The sequence below is a fragment of the Triturus cristatus genome, chromosome 11, assembly GCF_964204655.1.
Source record: "Triturus cristatus chromosome 11, aTriCri1.1, whole genome shotgun sequence".
In the NCBI taxonomy this organism is placed as follows: domain Eukaryota; kingdom Metazoa; phylum Chordata; class Amphibia; order Caudata; family Salamandridae; genus Triturus; species Triturus cristatus.
The window spans coordinates 856,359,382-856,379,781 of NC_140594.1; the positions used below are offsets into that span (position 1 = coordinate 856,359,382).

The 20,400-nt window shown below is 47.8% G+C and overlaps 1 protein-coding gene and 1 long non-coding RNA gene across 5 annotated transcripts in view; one reads left to right on the forward strand and one right to left on the reverse strand.

Annotated features, from left to right (window-relative positions):
* The window catches only part of DGKD (diacylglycerol kinase delta), a 755,036-nt gene that overhangs the window by 395,661 nt on the left and 338,975 nt on the right, over positions 1–20,400 (reverse strand). For all 4 annotated transcript variants that reach the window (XM_085634674.1, XM_085634677.1, XM_085634676.1 and 1 more), the window contains one exon: positions 14,932–15,031. In XM_085634674.1, the coding sequence (XP_085490800.1) occupies positions 14,932–15,031 (100 nt within the window). The remainder of the gene's footprint in view (positions 1–14,931; positions 15,032–20,400) is intronic.
* LOC146785541 (uncharacterized) overlaps positions 1–20,400 on the forward strand; it is a 308,594-nt gene that overhangs the window by 122,940 nt on the left and 165,254 nt on the right. The window lies entirely within an intron of this gene.

The following is a 20,400-nucleotide window of genomic DNA, read 5'->3' on the forward strand; positions in this document are numbered from 1 at the left end:
TTACGATGTATTTGTAAAAATGGCTCCTGTATGGTTAAAGCCTGGATCTCACTTACCCTCCTGAGAGAGGTGATTGCAATAAGAAAGGGTACTTTCCATTTGAGGAACTGAAGTTCACATTTATGTAGAGGTTCAAATGAGGTCCCATGAGCCTAGTAAGCACAATGTTGAGATTCCACACTGGAGAGGGTGGTAATCTGGGAGGTATGATTTGTTTAAGGCCTTCCATAAAGGCTTTAATTTCTGGGACCCTAAAAAGTGACAACTATTGTCTGTTTTGTAAGTAAGCGGCAAGTGCTGCTAGATGTAGACGTATGGATGAGTATGCCAAATTACATCTTTGCAAATGTAGTAAGTAGAAAATGATGTTCTGGATGGACGCATCCAGTGGATCGATATGATTGTTAGTGCAGTAAATGGCGAATCTTTTCCACTTTGCTGCATAGCAAGCTCTGGTGGTAAATGTAAATTTGATACTTGTATAGCGCACTACTCACCCGCAAGGGTCTCAAGGCGCTTGTACGAATACCGCTGTGGAACCCATCCTGGCTTTCCCTGTGAGGCGTCCACTCCTGGGCACCCCCAAGGTGGAGGCCAGGCATCCTTAGCGTTGTGGGGGCCGTTGTGGAGATTAAGCAAGCTATTGCCCAGAGTTGCAGAGTATGACTCCATGATTGGAATAGGCACCGAGGCGAGAATTATCAGGTCCGTGGAATTTTTGAACCCAAGACCCGCCGAGGCGGGGAATTGAACCCTGGTCCCGGGCTAGACCTCTGCATCAGGGTCTGCCACTCTAATCATTGAGCCACACTTCTCCACATGGGTGGTAGGGCACCTGGCTTCTTTAATGATGTTCATACAGTCCGGTGGAAGGTTAAGGTAACCAAACTCTAGGACTTCAGGAGCCAGATCGCGAGATTCAGTTGAGATGGATCGGGGCGCCTTATCTCTCCATGGTTCTGCGTTAGTAGTGATGGGGAGAGGTGTAGTTTTTGGTGTGGGACTAGGGAGAATTCCAGTAGCGTTATGAACCACGGTTGGCGCACCCATGTGGGAGCTACTAGGATAATTTTTAGAGACTGTTGTCGGAGCGTGGTTACCAGTAGTGGAATCAGTGGTAGTGGCGGAAAAGCGTACGCAAATCTGCCTGACCAGTTCATCCATATCGCACTGCCCTTGGACAGCGGGTGTGGAAACCTGGCGGCGAAGGTTGGGCATTTTGCGTTTTCGTGTGTGGCAAATAGATCTATGTCTGGTTGGCCCCACATCTGGAAAAAAGGTAGAAGAACTTGTGGATGTAGTTCCCATTCGTGAATCTGTTGTGTCTGTCGACTTAACAGATCCGCAATCTGATTGTGAACTCCTGGAAGGTGTTCTGCGAGGAGGTATATGTTTTGTGGGTTGGCCCACCTCCAAATGTTCTGTGCAATCTGGGACAGTTGTGGAGAATGTGTTCCTCCCTGTTTTTGTATGTAATACATGGCCGTCATGTTGTCCGTTCGGATCAGGACGGCTTTGTTTTGTACATGGAGTTGGAATGATTTCAGAGCTAGGAATATCGCTAGTAGTTCCAGATTATTGATGTGAAGCACTTTTTGTTGAGTGGTCCATTTGCCCTGCGTTGCGTGAGCTAAGAGATGGGCTCCCCACCCTGTGAGTGATGCGTCTGTTAGTACTATCGGTGGAACAGGCTCGAGGAACGGCCGCCCTTTGGACAAGTTTTTTGAGTTTCACCACTGTAGAGAGTGATGTGTGCGGCTGTCCACCAACACCAGATCTGTAAGTTGTCCCTGAGCCTGATTCCATTGATGTGCTAGACATTCCTGTAAGGGACGCATTTGAAGTCTTGCGTGAGGTACGATGAAAATGCAAGATGCCATCATGCCTATGAGTTGCATTAACACTCTGGCTGGGAGAGAGTGTTGGATTTGAAATGTGGTGATGAGAGTTTGTATACTGGCTATCCTGGCTGGGCTGGGATACGCTAGAGCTGGGGAAGTATTTATTGTGGCCCATAGATATTGATGTACATGAGAGGGCTGAAGGTGCGACTTGGTATAGTTGATTGTGAATCCCAAGTTGTGTACTGTTTGGACGGTTTGATGAGTGTGTTGGATACACTGGTTGAATGATCTGGCTTTTATTAGCCAGTCATCCAGATACGGGAAGACATGGATCTGTTGTCTTCGTAGGTGTGCTGCTACTACTGCAAGGCACTTGGTAAACACTCTTGGAGCAGTGGTGACTCCGAATGGAAGGACTTTGAACTGATAGTGTTGTTCGTCCAGTACGAACCTTAGATACTTCCTGTGAGCAGGGTGTATGGGAATGTGGAAATAGGCTTCCTTGAGATCTTGTGTGGCAAGGAAGTCTCCTTGTTGTAGTAGTGGAAGCACCTGATGGAGAGTGATCCTGTGAAAATGATCCGAGTGTATATACTGATTGAGGGGTCTGAGGTCGAGAATTAGCCGTAGGGTCCCGTCCTTTTTGGGGATTAGGAAATACAGGGAGTAAACCCCTGTTCCCTGGTGTAGTAAGGGGACTGGCTCTATGGCGTGCTTTTGAAGCAGTGAGAGAACCTCTTGTTTCAAAAGTGTAAGATGGTCTGCGGACATTGGACGCTGTCTGGGTGGTATGTTTGGGGGGGTAGCTGTAAGTTCCAGGCAGTAACCATATTGGATAATTTGTCTTACCCACCTGTCTGTTGTGATGGAGTTCCAGACAGGTAGGAACTGTGTTAATCTTCCCCCGACCGGAGTGGAATGGTCTGGGGGGAGTGGAGTGAAGTCACTGTTTAGCAGCAGGGGAGGTACGAGTGTTGTTGTTACCTCGGCCTCTCCCTTTATTGTTGTTCCCTCTGTAACCTCTAAAATATCCTCTATTGGGGATGCTTGGGTGGTGTTTTTAAAGGAAGATGAGCTATCTGTGCCCACGTTTTTGGAGGCTCCTCTATAAAAGGAGCGCCGAAAGGAGCCACGCGTTTGCGAAGACTGCAACGCTCCCATGAACTTAGCAGTCTCTGTATCTTTTTTCATTTTTTCAAGAGCAGTGTCCACAGCGGGGCCAAAAAGTTGGTTTTGATTGAACGGCTGATTTAGAATGGTTGTTTGGACCTCCTGTTTGAAGCCTGAAATGCACAGCCAGGCATGTCTTCTGAGCAGTATACTAGTATTAACAGACCTAGCGGCAATGTCTGCTGCATCAAGGGCACATTTAATTGATGCGTTGGGGATTAGTTTGCCATCTTGGATTAGGTCATTTGCTTGAGTTTTATACTGGTCAGGCAAATGCTGTAATAGGGTTTCCAGCTGCTCATAATGGGCCATATCATATCTAGCCAGCAGTGCTTGAGTGTTGGCTATGCGCCAGTGATTGGCCGCCTGCGCAGCTACCCTCTTGCCAGATGCGTCTAATAATTTAGATTCTTAATCAGGGGCCGGTGCGTCCCCTGAAGTTTGTGAATTAGCTCGTTTTCTAGCATTGGACACTACCAATGAATCTAGAGGCAGCTGACCTTTGATGTACGCAGGATCGTCAGGGGCAGGTCGATATTTCTTATCGATCCTAGGATTAAGAATCCTGGCCCGTACAGGATCTTTAAATATGTCAGGAGCATGCTTAATGACCCCTTTAATCATTGGCAATATATGTACAGTTTTTTGGGACTGTTCAAATGTGTCTAGAAGAAAATCCTCCTCTGGTGTGTCGGAGTGCATGTGCACCCCATGAAATACAGCAGCCCTATTGATGAGTTGTCCAAACCCAATATTATCATCTGGAGGAGATGGTTTTGTTGGGTATGGCTGGGGGCTTGGGAGGTCTGGGGGATCTATGGGATCATTGTAATCCCAAACGTCTTGTGGTGGGTCATCTGGATCTGTGAACGGGTCATTAGGGTCACCACCCACCCCTAGGTCATCATCATCATCGTCTGGAGGTGGTGTATGTGGTGGAGAAGTTACAGGCTGAGGCGGTGTAACAGGTTTGGGGAGAGGAGGGGTGTTAGAAGGAAGGACAGGAGAAGAAGGAGGCATAGGTGATGTGGCACAGTCCTTCTTCTTCACAGGCACTGGAGGGGTTTGTGCTGTGTCCAACTTCCTCTTCTTGCATGGCACAGCTGTGACATGTCCTGTTTTAGGGTTGATATAGATCTTTTCTGCTTAGGATCAACAAGATCCAGATGAAAAAGTTCCTCCTCCTCGATAACCGCTTTCTGCGCCGATTTATTCGGTTCCGAGCGGGGCTGTTGCTGAGTCTTACGCTGTTTGGCCTTAGGAGGCGTGGTAGAATCCTTAGGCTTGGTTTTCGGTTCCAAAGGCTTTGTTTTAGGAGCCGTGGCGTGATCCTTAGATTTAGAGGTGTTCGACGCCGGCTTATCCATGGGCTTCGATGTGTTCGAGGCCGGTTTGTCTTTGGAAGTGGAAGGAATCAGAGCCGATTTCGGAGCCGAGTGTTCTTTTGGCTTCGGTGCCGGTGGGACTAGTACATGCGGTTTGCTCGGTCCCGAGCTACCAGAAGGCTTGCCTTTTTTCTTCGGAGCCGGGCCCAAAGGCGGGGCTTCTGAAGTGTGTTTTGGGTCGCGACTGGGGCCAACAGGCGAAGTCTTGACCGGTGCCTTCTGCTTTGGTGTGGGGGTTGGGGTAGGTGCAGCAGTAATCACTCGTTGTCCAGGAGTGATGGGGTCATCTGAGTCTTCTGCCTCTGACACGATTTGGAGATCTTTGGAATCTTCTTCTGGGACATCTGGGCCTTCGTCGAAGATGTCCACCGGTTCCGGAGCTGATCTCTGCGCCATGACGTGTCGTCGAGCTCGACGATCTCGAATGGTCTTCTTTGATCGAAAGGAGGCATAGGCTGGGCAGCTGGACTTGTTGTGTTCTGGCGAGAAACACAAGTTGCAGACCATGTGATGGTCACTGTGTGGAAATTTTGCTCCACACTGGTGGCATTTTTTTTAAAGGCGTCCTTTCCATGAGCTATAGGCCTTACGGCGTCGATAGGCCCAGCGGCCCGCGTCAATGACTGGAATCGAACCGATGAAAGGCACATCGAGATTTCGATGTGTCTAGTCAATCGGAAAAGTTTGTAAAAGTTTTGCACGTCAAAAAGTTTGAAACTAAAGTTTCGAACCGGTGCGCAAAAGTTGCATCCGAAACCAATGGCGGAAAAAAACAATCCGAGGATGGAGTCGATGCCCATGCGCACTATCGTCCAAGGGAGGAGTCACCTATCTCGTGACTACAAAGACTTCTTCTAAGACAACAACAAGGTGCAAGCATTCGAGCCCAACACCTGATGGCGATCTAATGCTAAGTGTGAGATCTGCAGCTCATATGCCTTGAACATATTCATTATAGGTTATGATTGACTATACCTATGTCTGTAAACAATGTGATATGCGATCGCTGCCCGAAAATGGAGGTGGAAACCGAGCTGCTCTTTACCTCATCAAGACTGCCTACTAGGCTGGGAGTTGGGGGCCTGTATGTGTGAGTGTCAGAAAGAGGGTCTGAATGCTTACTCTGGTACAGTCTTAATTGTTTAGGTTTGGGTATACACCATCTGCTTGGGAACAAGAAATTCCAGATCCACAAACACCTGGTGCCCAGATTTCGTTAGTGTTGTTAGATGATACAAATGGCAGAAATGCACTCTATACATACTGGTTACATAATGTAACATTTTTATTAGTAACATTATTTTGTGATTTTATGGCCACCAAGAAAGAAGCCTTCCATGAAAGAAGTTTTCTGTCACAATAAAATTGCTTAAACTGTTGATGCACCACTATGGCTATGACAAGGTTGCGGATACCATGGGGTAACTGGAGTGAACCGGTGCGTCAGGTCAGGCAGATCTCTTTTGATGACTTTCTTGGTTATGTAGGACTTCCTGTCAGAGCATGACAAAAAGATATAACATCATCCACTGAGCAAGTGAGTAAATGATCTTTATTAAGAGGGCCCAAAGAGAATTTCACACATTCATTCCTGTACTACTATCTAGTAGGTGACTTCCTGGCAGCTGCTGGAATGTCCAGATTATTTTCAAAGGCTAACTCCTCAGGAATCATGTGCCTAAATTTAGCAACAGTAGTGAGAGATCCAACACTCCCATCAATTGCAGGAGGACTCTCATCTAGGGTACACAGATGTGGTCCCTCTCAATACAGAGCATATCCAAAGAACAAATTTAGCAAGGGCAATGTGGAGCCCCTGATTTTCTCCGGGAGTCTTGGAATCAGAGCAGTGCAGAAAAGGCAAATATAGGAGTGCCTCATTCAATATATCAGGTCATACTGAAAAGAGTGAATTGTTCACATCAGTAGCAGGAGTGTATGGTAGGCCACCTCAATGCATCAAAGATGAAGCTGAGGACTTCATGTTGAATCATTTACTTAAGTGAAAATGCATGCTCCAGTTGGCGGCTCTGGTGTTATGAACAAATACATTAACCACAGCTAGCAGAACCATGCCACCAGTTCGCACTAATTCCCACAGCTCAACTGATAAGTTGGCAGAGTTGCAGCTAGTGGAAACTCTTAATTTACTGCCCTAGATGAGGGGGATAGTCAATATCGGCTGGTGTCTCCTAAGACAGGCAGGGCAGACAGGGGGATGACACAAGTAAAAAACAACAACTTACCTGCCACATTGCCGGATCTCCAGATCGCACTCTTCTAAGCTCCTCTCCACTGCAGGCACAGGCTCCCAGACTCGACTGCGGCCAATCCTAACCCTGCTCTCATGTTGCTGGTGGCAGCATGAAATAAGTGTCAGTTTTGGCCTGAGCACAGTGAATTTGTGATCCCAGTTTGACTGGGAACCTGTGCCTGCTGTCTCCAACCCATCGAAGCAGCTCAGGTTGGAGACAGCTTCAGTGTGCATGTCATTTTGGCTGGCCTGAGACCATGGTTGTTGTGCCCAGGTGGAGGCTACTTGGATCCTATTCAGAAATGTCTGTCTTAATTCCCAGACAAAGTAAGGAATGAGTGGGGGAGGTGGAAAAGCGTAGGCAAATATCCCTCACCAATTCATCCAAAAAACATTGCCCATGGACAATGGATGCTAATACCTGGATGCTAAGTGTTGGCAATTTTCATTTCCTATGGTGGCGAGCAGGCCCATGTTGGGTGTCTTCCACCATTAGAAGTAGTGGTAAAAGAAATCCTGCTTGCAAGTCCATAACTGAGTTGCCCACCCCCGGGAGATATTCCACCAAGAGGTGGACATGATGGCGGATAGCGCAATGCCAAATTTCTTGCGCTAATCGATACAACTGTATCAAGTGTGACACCCCTTGGTTTTTAATGTAATACATTGCTGTCATGCTGCCAGTTTAGAGAAGAACAGTCCTCCAAGTTATGCTGGTAAGGAAGGCTTTTAGGGCGATCTGAATCACTGTGAGCTCTAGCACATTCATATGCAATGACGGTCATGTCTACTATATGCGCGCACCCCAATTTGTGAGTGATGTATTTGTGGAGATAGTCACTTGCGGGATTGGGTCCAAGAATGGTCTACCTTTGAAGAGATTGACCGTGCCCCACCATTGTAATTACCAATGAACCATGGCCGAAACAAACACTAGTTCTTTTAAACTGTCCCCGCTTGTGACCACTGAGATGCTAGACACTCCTGCAAGGGAGCATGAGCAGCCTGGCATGTGGAACAATTGCTATACAAGATGCAATCATGTGGCTGAAAAAAAGAGCCAGCTGGATCTGGAGATTGAGAACCTTCTGTGCATTGGGGTATGCTCTGGCTGAGAATGAATTGAGAATCACTCCCAGATAGGACTGCATCTGGAGAGGTTGTAAGTGGGACTTGGTGGCACTGATTGTGAACCCCTATTTGAGTAACAGATTGATGGTAGTCTGTGTGTCCTGCAGGCATTTCTGTCTGTCTGGACTCTTTAGCACCCTATCGTTCAGATATGGAACAGAAGTGAATGTTGTGTCTTCTCAGATGGGCTGCCACAACTGGTAAACATTTGTGGAGCTGTCGTCACCCCAGTGGCAAAACCTAGAACTAGTAATGGTGTCCATTCACCACAAACCTGAGGCATCAGCAATGTGCTGGATGAATCAGTATATGAAAGTAGGCTTCCTTCAGGTCTAGTGCCATCATAAAGGCGCCTTCCAGAAGTAGTGGGATCACATCCTGCAATGTCACCATGTGAAAGTGTTCTGACAGAATGTAACGATTAAGGGGTCACAGATCTAGTATCGGCCTGAGCATCCCGTGTTTTTTGGGTATCAGAAAGTAGAGGGAATATACCCCTTTGCCATGGTGACTTTTTGGAACAGGCTCTATGCCTCCTCTTAACAAAAGTGCTTTTAACGCCTCATTAAGAAGGTGAAGGTGGTGAGGGCTGGTGGTCTGTGTGCTTGGCAGTATGTTTGGTGGGCTGGATGTTCTAGACAGTATCCGTCTCAAAAGATGGACAGTACCTACTGGTCTGATGATATCGCTGACCACAGCAGTTGGAACTGTTGCAGTCATCCCCGACCAGTGTTGTGAGTCCGGGGGGAATGTGTGGAGTCATTGTTTGGAGGTAGTGGTTCCCTTTCCAGCAGCTCCTCTATCTCTGTCTTTCTAATTACCACCCTTATATCCTCCCCAGTAGTAACTTTTACCTGCCTGCTGATGGTATGTCTGCTGCTGCTTTTGGTATGACTAGGTGTCAGTGGTGGTTGTCTTTGCCACCCCTCTGTCCTGATATCTATGAAAGGACTGATGTTGTGGACTGTTATGCCCCCATGGATTTTGAGGTCTCCGTTTCTTTCTTGATTTTTTCCAACTGGGAGTCAACCTCAGGGCCAAAGAGGTGTTCTCCGTCAAATGGGACATTAAGCAGGTGTTGTTGCACCTCTGGTTTAAACCTGAAAAGCATGTCGACGCAAGAGGATGGAGGAATTAATTCCTCTTGCAGCGGTGTCCGTACTGTCCAGAGCGCATTGAATAGATGGAAATCTGCTTGCACTCAGTAGTTAATTCCTCCCTTCTCCTTTTATATTGCTGTAGGAGATATTGTAGATCCTCCATATCGTCCCATGTCGCCCTGTTATAGTGCGACAACAAGCCCACTGAGTTCGCTATGTGCCAATGATTTGCTTGTCCAACCGCTACACGCTTTCCTGCAGCATCTATATGTTTACTTTCTTTATAAGGAGGAGGATCAACCCCGGTACTCTGGAAAGCTACCTACTTCCTTACAGTCGTAACTACTAAGAAATCAGCTGTTGGGTGTCCCCTGTTGTACAGTGGTTCAGTGGGAGAAGGTTTGTATTTACGTTCAATACAAGGTGTCTTTGAAAATCCCTGTTGAGACCTTCAGCATCGACCCTATCATGGGCAAGTATTGAACCGAGTGTTCTGTCTTGGAGTGTCTCAACTAAACTATCGCTTTCCTCCTCCGTAGTGTGCATCTGGACTTTATGATATTCAGCCGCATGGTGAATAACACTATGATAAGAAGTATCGCCTGGTGGTAATGCTCAGGCTGGCACCTCAATGTCAGGGTCAGGTGGCACTACATCGTATGTGTCCAGAAGGGTCTGGACTATTTAGGTGCTCTTCCTGTAAATCATTAACATGAGAATAGTGACTTGGGGGCCCAGTGTCTACATTGTCTGAGTGTGCGGATGATGGTGACATGGGTTGTGGAGGTGGTGAAGTATCAAAAGGCATAGGTCTAGGAGCCTTATGCTCCATAGTCTTCTTCGGAGGAGGAGGTTGCGGCTGAACAATGTTCATCCCTATTCTCTTGTGGGCCTTGCCAGGTAAGTGTTCTTCCTATTGATTACATTTTTTGACCATCAGTTCTTGGAGGTTTTCAAGAACATTGCCCCCCACTTCCAGATTGGTGTGGTAGGGGTTTTCTTGGGTGCCATGTCCTTATCAGTCTTTTTCCTTCTATGCTACTGTGGAGCATGCAGTGCAGATGCAGTTGCTTTCGGCATTGATTGTTTTAAAGGGGTCGAGGTGTGGCTCAGCTTCAGTGATGTATGCTGTGCCAGTGTCAAACATTTACTCAGCTCTGACTGATTAGCTGGCCCCTTGAGGGGACGTGGCATTGACGGTTTTGATGGCATCATGGGCTGTGCGGGAGTTAAACGGCTTAGTCGGCACTGAGTGCTACTGCGGCTGTGAGGGCTGTGTGTCCACTCTTAGGGCCTTGAGTTCAACTGAGATCAATCAGAATTTCTTCCTGTCTCGGCTCTGAGCTGTGCTCTCGGTGTCGGCGAGAACTCAAAGGCTGTGGCACACCAAGGCTGTGTTGAGAGCACGGTGGCGGCGAGCATTTTATGTGTGTGAGGGTCACTTGTGTACTCACAGCCCTTGGTATGGTCTTCACCATGGGACCTGATCCTGTTGCCGTGAGTTCCTCGAGGAGTTTCACAGCCAGCACTGACAGTTTGTCCAGGTCCTGTTTCTCGTGATAGTCGTTGTCAATGGACTCAACGTGGTGCAGACTGCACAAGATGACACCACCCTATGTTGCAACATTCTCTTCATCAATGATAAGGGCCTGCTGTTCCTCATCTGGTGAAAATTCTGCCTCCACCGACATGTTGTTGTTATGAGCTAGGAGTCGGTCGTATCGAGAATGTATGGTTTTCTTGTGTTTCAACAGGCTGCAGGCAGTGCAGTCCTGTTTCTCGTGCTCCAGGGACAAGCAGAGGTTGCAGACGCTGTGTTGATCTGAGTGTACGTACTTTGTACCGCTCCGAGGGCACTTTCTAAACAGTCTTTCTTTTTTACCCTCCAAAACCCGGAGCCGAGCATTCTCAGGGGTAGGAAGGTATATACACAGTGAAGCCTCTTCGACAGGTCAAACGACATCAAGGCAGAGTTGGATTCTTGTAACGTGGAATATAATTATGCGCATTTTGATACCAGAAACTTAGTTATTGAGTAAGTACTTTTAAATGTTGATTTTTATAGGTAAGTAAAATGTTGTCTTGGTTACTGCATTGAAGCCCCTATAGTCCACACAAAACCGCAGCTCTGGTTTCACACCCTAAGAATGAGACTTTGGGACTAACACAACTGGGCTGGCCCAGGGGCTCTCAGAGGGTTGGTTCAATGACTCCCAATTCCAGCATCTTGCTGACTTCAGCTCTGATATACTTCTTAACTTGACCAGACTGTCTAAATCTGTTGTTTTTCACATGTGTGTTGTCCCGAGTGTCCACATCAAGGGTACACCAGGTTGTCCGACATGGGGTTAGGGAGAAGAGCTCAGCATGCTGTTCCAGACTTGCCTGCAGTCAGCTTGCCCTTGGGCATAGAGGGTGTCTAAGTAGACAACCCCCTCCACTGACCCATCTTTTGGGCTTTAGGAGAGGTGGTCAGGGTGAGGCTCACTCTCTGCTTCCTGATCCTCATCATGTGACCATGAGAATGGTCACAGCAGCACTGCCATCCATGGAAAGGTTTCAGGCAGTTGACATGGATGACCCTGTGAGGGCTCCTGCAAGTCCCTAGGCCTACCAGACAGGTGACCTCACCTTTCCTTTCAAGTATTAGTTAGAGGCCACTCTACTTGTCCTGGAAGGCCCTAGGTGCCACAGGCTCCAACACCCATACCATCTGCCCTGGTTGGAACTTCACCAGTGCAGCCTTTTGGTAATACCAAAGCTTCTGGAGCTCTTGGCTGGCCTCGAGGTTTTTGGATGCTTTTCCCGTGTACTCAGACATCTTTGAACGTAGGCCAAGCGCATAGTTCACAATGTCTTGTTTAGGCTCTTTGAGATGTCTCTCCCAGCCTTGATTAACTAGACACAGTGCCCCCCCTACAGGATACTAACAGAAGTGCAGAGGGACTAAACCCCACTCCCTTCTGAGGTACTTCTCTGTAAGCGAAAAGCAGGCATGGCAAAAAGACAACCCAGCTCCTTCTTATTTTCTCAGGGAGTCCCAAGATCATATCTTTCATGGTTTTGTTGAATCTCCCAACTAAACCATTTGTTTATGGAAGATATGGCGTAGAAAACTTGTAGATGATCCCGCACACAGACCACATGATTTTCAGGTAATCAGACATGAAGTTACTACCTCTGTCTAACAGCACCTCCTCAGGGAACCCCACTCTTGTACAACTACATAAGAGGGCTCTGGCAACTGCAGGAACAGTCACAGTCACAGTCCTAAGACACATAGTTCAGGGATACTGGTGGCATGAACGACCACCACCAGCATGAATCTTGTTCCTGAGAGTAGTGACGGCCTTAAGGCATAGAGCTTCAGGGTATCTGGTGGCATGATCCTTCACCACAAGTATGAATCCTGTTCCCAGATGCTATTGGAGGGTCCGGGGAACCAACAACGCCAACCCCTACCCATTCACAGGGAACCCCAACCACTGGAAGTGGAATTTAGTGGGCCTTTGGGTGGTTACCTGTCTTGCCACTGACTTGACAGGTAACACAGGAGTTACAAAACTTGTTCACCTTCTGGGACATCTTTGGCCAGTAGAAGTGGGTGACTAGCCTACTCCAAGTCTTGATCTGGCCAAGATGCCAAGCGAGAGGGATGTCATGGTCCAATGAAAGTTAAAACTCTCTGTATCGCTGAGGCACTACCACTCTCTTAGTGGCACCAGGCTTGGGGTCTCTGGCCTCAGTATACAGGAGTGCCTCCTCCCAATAGGTCCTGCTGGAGCCACTGGCATCTCTCTGTTCCTATGCAGCAGCTTGCTGTATCAGGCTTTCAAAAGTAGGACAAGTCTTCTGTCCTTGGCACAGCTCTTCCATAGAGGGTCCCCCTGGGTCTAGGAGCTCTGCCTTGTAAGGCCCAGGAGTACCATTTACTAGGGACTGGCAGGGGGTGCTAAATGTATTTCCAATTGTGGGAACAATTGTACATTTTTGGGGAAAGACATCTGGCACTAGGGACTTGGGTAACAGGAACCCAGTGTCTTTCTGTCAAAATTGCATTAAAGACCAAGGCAAAAAGTGGGGGTGATCATGACAAAAAGGGGCAGTTTCCTAAAATGCGCATTCTTGAAGAAGAGTCTCAACATCACGTCAGCAATCAAAACCTTCTTTGAGAAAATCAAGTTGCAAAGTACGAGCCCAACACTAGCTGGTAGGTGCGAGCATAGGTATGTATCTACAACCAACATATGCTACGAATATATTTACTCCAGTTAATATTCACTCCTGATATGGAATAAAAAACGAGAAATTCCTCCATAAATGGACTGAGGTATTCACTAGGTTCCCCCAGGCATTGGTCCATGTTGTGCACGTATATTTGAATAAGAAGGTGCCAACTAGTGAACTGGCCTGCATGCATAGGTTAGTGCTGATGAGGTTTAGCAGCTGGGGGTTCTATGGCACTAACAAAGAGTATAGGTGAGAGGAGACAACTCTGACAGGTGCCCTGAGATGGCATGGATTCACAATTATTGATACGAATCTGTGCTATGGAAGAGCTATACAATCACCTGATCCATTCAATAAATCCAACTAATGTATCTAGTCTGCCCACAATATTGAACAAAAATTCCCATTTCAGTGTTACCAAATGCCTTGGATGCATCGAAAAACACAGCAGAAGCATCCAGACAGCAGTGAACAGGGTGCATAGATTACTCGTGGTTGACCTGCCCGGAATAAAACTGAATCAGTCCTGGCACACCAAGACAGGGAACAGGAGGACCAGACAATATACACTAAGTTTGGCCAGGATTTTAGTATTGCAGTTAAGGAACGAGAGTGAAGGGTACGACTCACAATTAAAAGCAAGCTTCCAGGATTTTAATAAAGTTAGCAGAATGGCTCTGTGAAAGGTCGCGGGAGGACTCACTGTTCCATGCCCTCCTCAAACACAGCAAGGAGATAGGGTGCCAGAATTTCAGTAAACCTACTACAGAACTCACCTTGTAATCCATTCGAGTCAGGGGAACGGCCCCAAAGGAGACCACAGATGACCTCTTTTATTTTGTCAAGTGTAAAGGGCACTGCCAGAAACCGATCCAAGCCTTGGCAGTGTCATCAAGATAGAGATATGCTCAGGGGAGCGAGTAGCCATTGTGATATATAGCTCTGTAAAGTGAAGAGCCAATAATCAGTGAGGTTGAGTAATTGAGTTCTCCTGAGAGGCCTGTGACAGCAGCTATACTATTTAATACACAAGGACACTTGATCATATCTGCAAGTGCTTTTACGGGTATGTTACCTTCACCATACGTGTAGCCACATGCATATTTCACATGTGTTCCCAGTCTACTATTTCAATACATTGAGAAATCCTATCCCAAATGTGGCCTAGGACTAGCACCTTGAGGTGCCAAGTTGAGATGAAAAAGAAATGTGCTGCACTAGTGGTGATGATTTCAAATTGTCAATCTAAGCTGCTGCCTATGCTCTTGCAGAATGGATAAAAGAAATCAAGCATACTGTTGGTCCATCAAACACAGATTGTTCTGAATGGCTGTCCAGACATTTGCCAAAGTTAGAATCAATTTTTTTTTTCTTAGGTCTCAATGCGGTCAGTGGCTCTAGCTATTACCTCATTTAAATCTGTGGTCAAGGATTAACTGTCCTCTAATGTCAGGGGTTCACTCTTCTGCTTGCTGTTCATTAACTCTTATTTCATTTTCTGTCTTTCAGATCCTATGTTATTAACTCGCTCTTGCATCTGATGACTTCTCTCTTTATAATGCAAAACAGCTCATTGAATTATGTGACTTCAAGAGATATCTGTGTGTAAATTACAGCTCAGATTTTAATCCCAACTCAGCTCCTGATCCTTGAGCGGTCTCAGCTTCATATGATTGGTAGATCAATTAAATGAGTACCATTCATAATACATTCACCTAATACTTGCATATCAGGCACCAAATCAGGTTCTGTGTGTTGTATAAATTGTCAGGGTTATCATTTATTTTGCTAATAACAATCATATTATTGCGCCTTACCTTTCCAGCCATAGCTTCTGATTCCTCTGAGCCCTCAGCTGTTTTTTCATACGCCTTCCCCACTCTTGCAACAAAGTCCTTCACCGTCTCACACAACACCCTAACAAAATAAGAAACAATACATTTTTTCTCCAGGCGAGGAACATGAACATCACCCGGCCTCCGGCACCCAGACTGCTGAAATTACTGTCCACCAGTGGCACAGGGTTCCAACTATATTAATGAATCAATTTATAATGCACACACAATTTGGCAGTAAAGAGGGAGAAGGGGCAAACTAATAGATTATTAGAATAACAGGGATTTGAACCCTGCCAGCCTACAGTTTGATAGATATTTACAGGGACCCATCACTGACTGCTTATTACTCAGACTCAAATGACTCCTTAATCTTAATCACTGGTTGGAATGCTACTAAGAGAGATTGCTAGTGGTTAACAGAAGAATTCCTCCAATCACCATTTGTGTGTTTGATGTAACACCTTAAGTGACCAGATGGGGTGTCCCTTGCTCACTGTGGCATAGGATCCAAGCTATACCTCACTGAACAGGTCTAATAAGGATCAAACAGGTTTGGGGTTGTTTGTGTTCCCTTCTGGGATGTTGAGGTTGGCAGTGTCCTCACCAATCGATTCAGAATGGATTAATCCCATAAGGAGCAGGGTCAGTAATGATTTGCATAAATGCACCCTGTCTGGACTGACAAAGTGGCTGAAAATGTTGGAATGCTATCTAGAACGATTGTCAATGGTTTAGACATTTTACAAGTATTCATCCCATCACCTTTTGTGCTTACCACTGGTAAATTGAAAGAACCAGAACCCTGCTCGGGTCAACCATTTTGACAACATCAACTTTAAAAAAAAAAGATTATTAATTACTCAAGACTCTTGCATAAATAATAATAAGTCCTTGGCAAGGGATACATCAATAGCTGGCAATCAAAAAGGCTTACTAGGGTACCCAGTACTGACAATAACACTAAATAAGGAATCTACCAGTGACAAAAACCAAAAAAGCCTCTGTGAAGGACCACCAGACTCAAAGGCTAATCAAAGCATCCACCAGTGGCATCATATGCTCAAATGAGCATCTACAAATGCCACCAAATTGCAACTGATGAACAAGTTACTTACCTTCGATAACAATATATCTGTAAGAAACAATAGTCTAGATTCCCTACCTTAGAATTATCCCGAGGCGTCAGACTGGATCCGGAAAGTTTTTCATCAGCAGTACCTCTGCGCGTCGGAAGGGGGCGTAGGTCGGGTCCGCGTCCGTCGTTGGCGTTGTGTCGCCGGTATGACATCACGGTAGCTACTTAGACGCCACCCTCTCGCGCTGACGGCGTTCTGTACACGACTTTCCGCCCCAGACACACAGAGCCATGCAAGACACTGACCACTGGTGCACAGACCTAGGGCCCTATAATGATATCCTTAACCCTAAAAATCAATTCGCAGAACGGGGAGGATGGGTGGGGCGGTAAGGAATCTATAACTAACTAATGTTTCTTACAGATATATCCTTACCGAAGGTAACTTGTTCATCTGAAAGAAACACGTTAGTTATAGATTGCTTACCTTGGAATAGATACCCTAGCAATACCAACCCCGGTGGTGGGTCTGCAATCCAATATTACACCAGAAAGTCCTGGAGAAGAGAACGGCTAAAGAAGCCGTCTCTTCGGACTTGACTGTCCAGGTAGTAGTGTTTCGTAAAGGTGTGCAACGATGCCCACGTAGCTGCCTGACAGATAACGTTCAGAGGAACTTCTCGCCCTGTGTGCCAGTAGTGGCTGCTGTCGCCCTGATCAAAAGACAGCGCATGTTTTGGGTCCAAACGATGGAGCCTCTCTTCCTCTTTGGAAGGATGCGGAGGCGGAAAGAAGGTGGGCAAAGTGATGGTCTGCCCAATGTGAAAGGCAGTGACAAACTTTGGCAGAAATGATGGACGGGTTCTAAGGACAACTTTGTCCGGATGCACAGAGAGAAAAGGAGGCTTTGAAGAAAGAGCCTGGAGCTCACTCACTCGCCTGGCGGAAGTGATGGCCACCAGGAAGGCAGTTTTGAGAGTTAAAAGCCTCAAAGGACAGGTTGAAGTGGCTCAAAGGGAGCGCACATTAAATAAGTTAAGACTAGATTCAAGTCCCACTGAGGCATAACAAAAGGAATAGGAGAAAAGGGAGGAGTTATGCCTTTCAAGAATTGATTAACCAACGGGGACTTGAAAAGAGAAGGCTGATCTGGAAGCCGAAGGAAGGCAGAAATGGCCGAGAGATAGTCCTTGATAGTGCCCGGAGCAGAGCCCTGCTGGGCCAAAGAAAGGAGGAACAAGAGAACCTCAGAAAGAGGGGCAGAGAGGGGATCCACAGCCTTTGCTGTGCACCATGCCACAAATTTGTTCCACCAACAGGCCTATACCATCTTAGTGGAGGGACGCCTGGCTGCCAAGATTACATCGCAGACTTCCGGAGGCAGGTCAAACGACGTCAACTGCCGCCGCTCAATCTCCACGAAAGGAGGTGGAGGCTGGACAGGTTCGGGTGGAGGACCGTCCCCTGCTGCTGCACCAGAAGATCCTCCCAAAGAGGCAGTCGGATCGGAGGATCAATGGCCATGTTGAGCAGCTCGGGATACCAGACTCTTCATGCCCAATCCGGAGCCACAAGAATGACTTGGGCCCGGTTGCGCCTGATCTTCTTCAGCACTCTGGGCAGAAGTGGTATAGGTGGAAAGGCGTACAATAGGCCGCAACTCCACTCGCGACGAAAAAGCGTCGCCTAGCGAGTGCCGTCTTGGAAATTCCAACGCTCAGAATTGCTGACATTGCACGTTCTCGTCGGTGGCGAATAGATCTAACCAAGGCTCTACCCACTTTCGAAAGAGACCTTGCACCCCTTCCGAGTGAAGACGCCATTCGTGATACATCATGCAGCTGCGGCTGAGTTCATCCGCCCTGGCTTTAAGGGAACCTGCCAGGTGTTGAACCACCCGGGAAATGCCCTGATGTTCCAGCCAGGTCTAGAGGCACAGAGCCTCCTGACAAAGGGTCCACGACCCCGCCCTGTTTGTTGCAGTACTACATGGCGGTGGTGTTGTCCGTGAACACCTGCACTACTCTTCCCCGGACAGAGGGGACGAATGCCTTTAGTGCAAGACGAATCGCCCGGAGCGCCAAAAGGTTGATGTGGAGCCCGGACTCAGCTGGAGACCACAGGCCTCTGATCTCCGCCTCTCCCATGGGGCCGCCCCATCCCAGGAGTGACGCATCTGTCAAGACTGTGAACTCTGGTTGGGGAAGGGAGAGGGATCTGCCGCTGACCCAATCCTGGTTCGTGAGCTACCACTGTAATTGTCGTGCAGTGCCCTCCGAGATCTGGACGCAATCGGACAGATTCCCCTGATGCTGCGCCCACTGGAACTTCAGGTCCCACTGCAGAGCCCGCATATGCCACCTGGCATGATTGACCAGCAGGATGCAGGAGACCATGAGGCCCAGCAGCCTCAGGGTCATTCTGACCAAAACCCGGGACAGAGGCTGAAAGATCAGAATCAAAGCCTGAATGTCCCAGACTCGTTGTTCGGGCGGATAGACCCGAAACTGTGTCGTGTCCAGAACCGCTCCGATGAAGAGGAGCTTCTGAGAGGGAATCAGATGTAACTTTGGCACATTGATGGAGAACCCCAGCGAATGCAGGAGGTCGGCCGTAGTCTGAAGGTGGGAGACGACTGCCTGGGGTGAGCCCGCCTTCAACAGCCAGTCGTCGAGATAGGGAAAGACTGACACCACTGATCTGCGCAGATGAGCTGCGACCACGACATCACTTTTGTGAACACCCGAGGGGCGCTGGTAAGGCCAAAGGGGACCACGGTAAACTGGAAATGTTTGTGGCCTACCGTGAACCGCAGGTAACGCCGGTGGGCTGGCAGGACGGGGATGTGAAAATAAGCGCCCTGCAAGTCCAACGTTACCATCTAGTCTTCCGGGTCGAGGGCAGACAAGACCTGAGCAAGCGTCAACATTTTGAACTTCTCCTCCCGGAGGAAGTGGTTGACGTCCCTGAGATCCAAGATAGGACGCAGGCCCTTGTCCTTCTTGGGTACCAGAAAGTAGTGGGAGTAACAACCACCACCTACTTCTGGGACAGGAACATGCTCGATGGCTCCCTTGGCCAAGAGAGCCATAAGTTTCTGCTGGAGAAGCGCCAGATGATCCTCTGACATGTGGTGGTATTGTGGTGGCATGGCTGGAGGGGTAGTCTCGAAGGGGAGGGAGTAGCCCCTTCGGACTATCTGCAAAACCCACCTGTCCGATGTGATGGTGTGCCAGTGGGGGAGGTGATGGCGGATCCTGCTGCCCACTGGCGTTTGATGGGCCTGAAAAGTCGGACTAGGAGGGTTTGGAGGCTGCTGCAGAGGGGGGGTAGGTGGACTGGCCCGCCTGCTAGCCCCCGGAACCACGACAGTTGTTCCCACGTGCCCGGCCACGCGAAGGTTGGGTAACTTGCTACGGCCTGTGGCTCTGGGCGGGACGTAGCGGGCACCCCTTCCGTAGCCATGAAAGGGGTGAAAAGCAGACTGCACAGGGCGGGTGGAGAGGTGCAAGGATTGGCTGTAGCCCGTGAGTTCTTGAAACGCTCCAGAGCGTTGTCTGCTTTGTCACCAAAAAGGCGATGGCCATCAAAGGGCATGTCCATCAAGGTGTTCTGGACATCCCCTAAAAAACCAGTCGACCTCATCCTGGCGTAGCGACGAAGCACTACTGACATTGAAATGGTCCTGCCCAGAGAGTCGCGGTGGACAGCCCACTACCTATCGCAAACTTCGCTGCATTCCTCCCGGCGGCAACAGCCTGGGAGGGCTCTGCCCGGGCTTCCTCCGGACACTGATGCAGCACGTGCGCCACAGTATCCCACACAGAGTGGGAATAATGGCCCAAGAGACATGCAGTGTTTATGGACCGCAGTGCTAAGCTGACGGAAGAGAACATTTTCTTTACAAGATGGTCCAGCTTCTTGGATTCCCTTTCCGGTGGAGCAGTAGGGAAGGCGCTTTTGGATGTTGAGGCTTGGACCAGCTCTCCAGGGTGGGGTGTTGGGAAAGGAAAGTGGGGTCGCCCGGAGCCAGGCGGTGGCGTCGGGCAACCATCCTATCCACAGGAGCCCCCATGTTGGGCCTGGACCATGTGCCCAAAAGGATGTCGGTGAGGGCAGATCACTGACAGAATATCGAAGTAAAAATATCGAGTGACAGAATATCGACCTCCTATCTACAAACAGGCAAGTACAAAAATATTGAATCCTAAATATCTTAAAAGTAATAAAAAATTAATGAAATAATAAATATAATTAAGTCAAACATACTTAAAAATAATTTAAAAAGATTACATTTGATAATGAATGTAATGTTAAAAAAAATTATTTTGTTATATATCTTAATTTAACAATATTAAAAAATAATCAATATT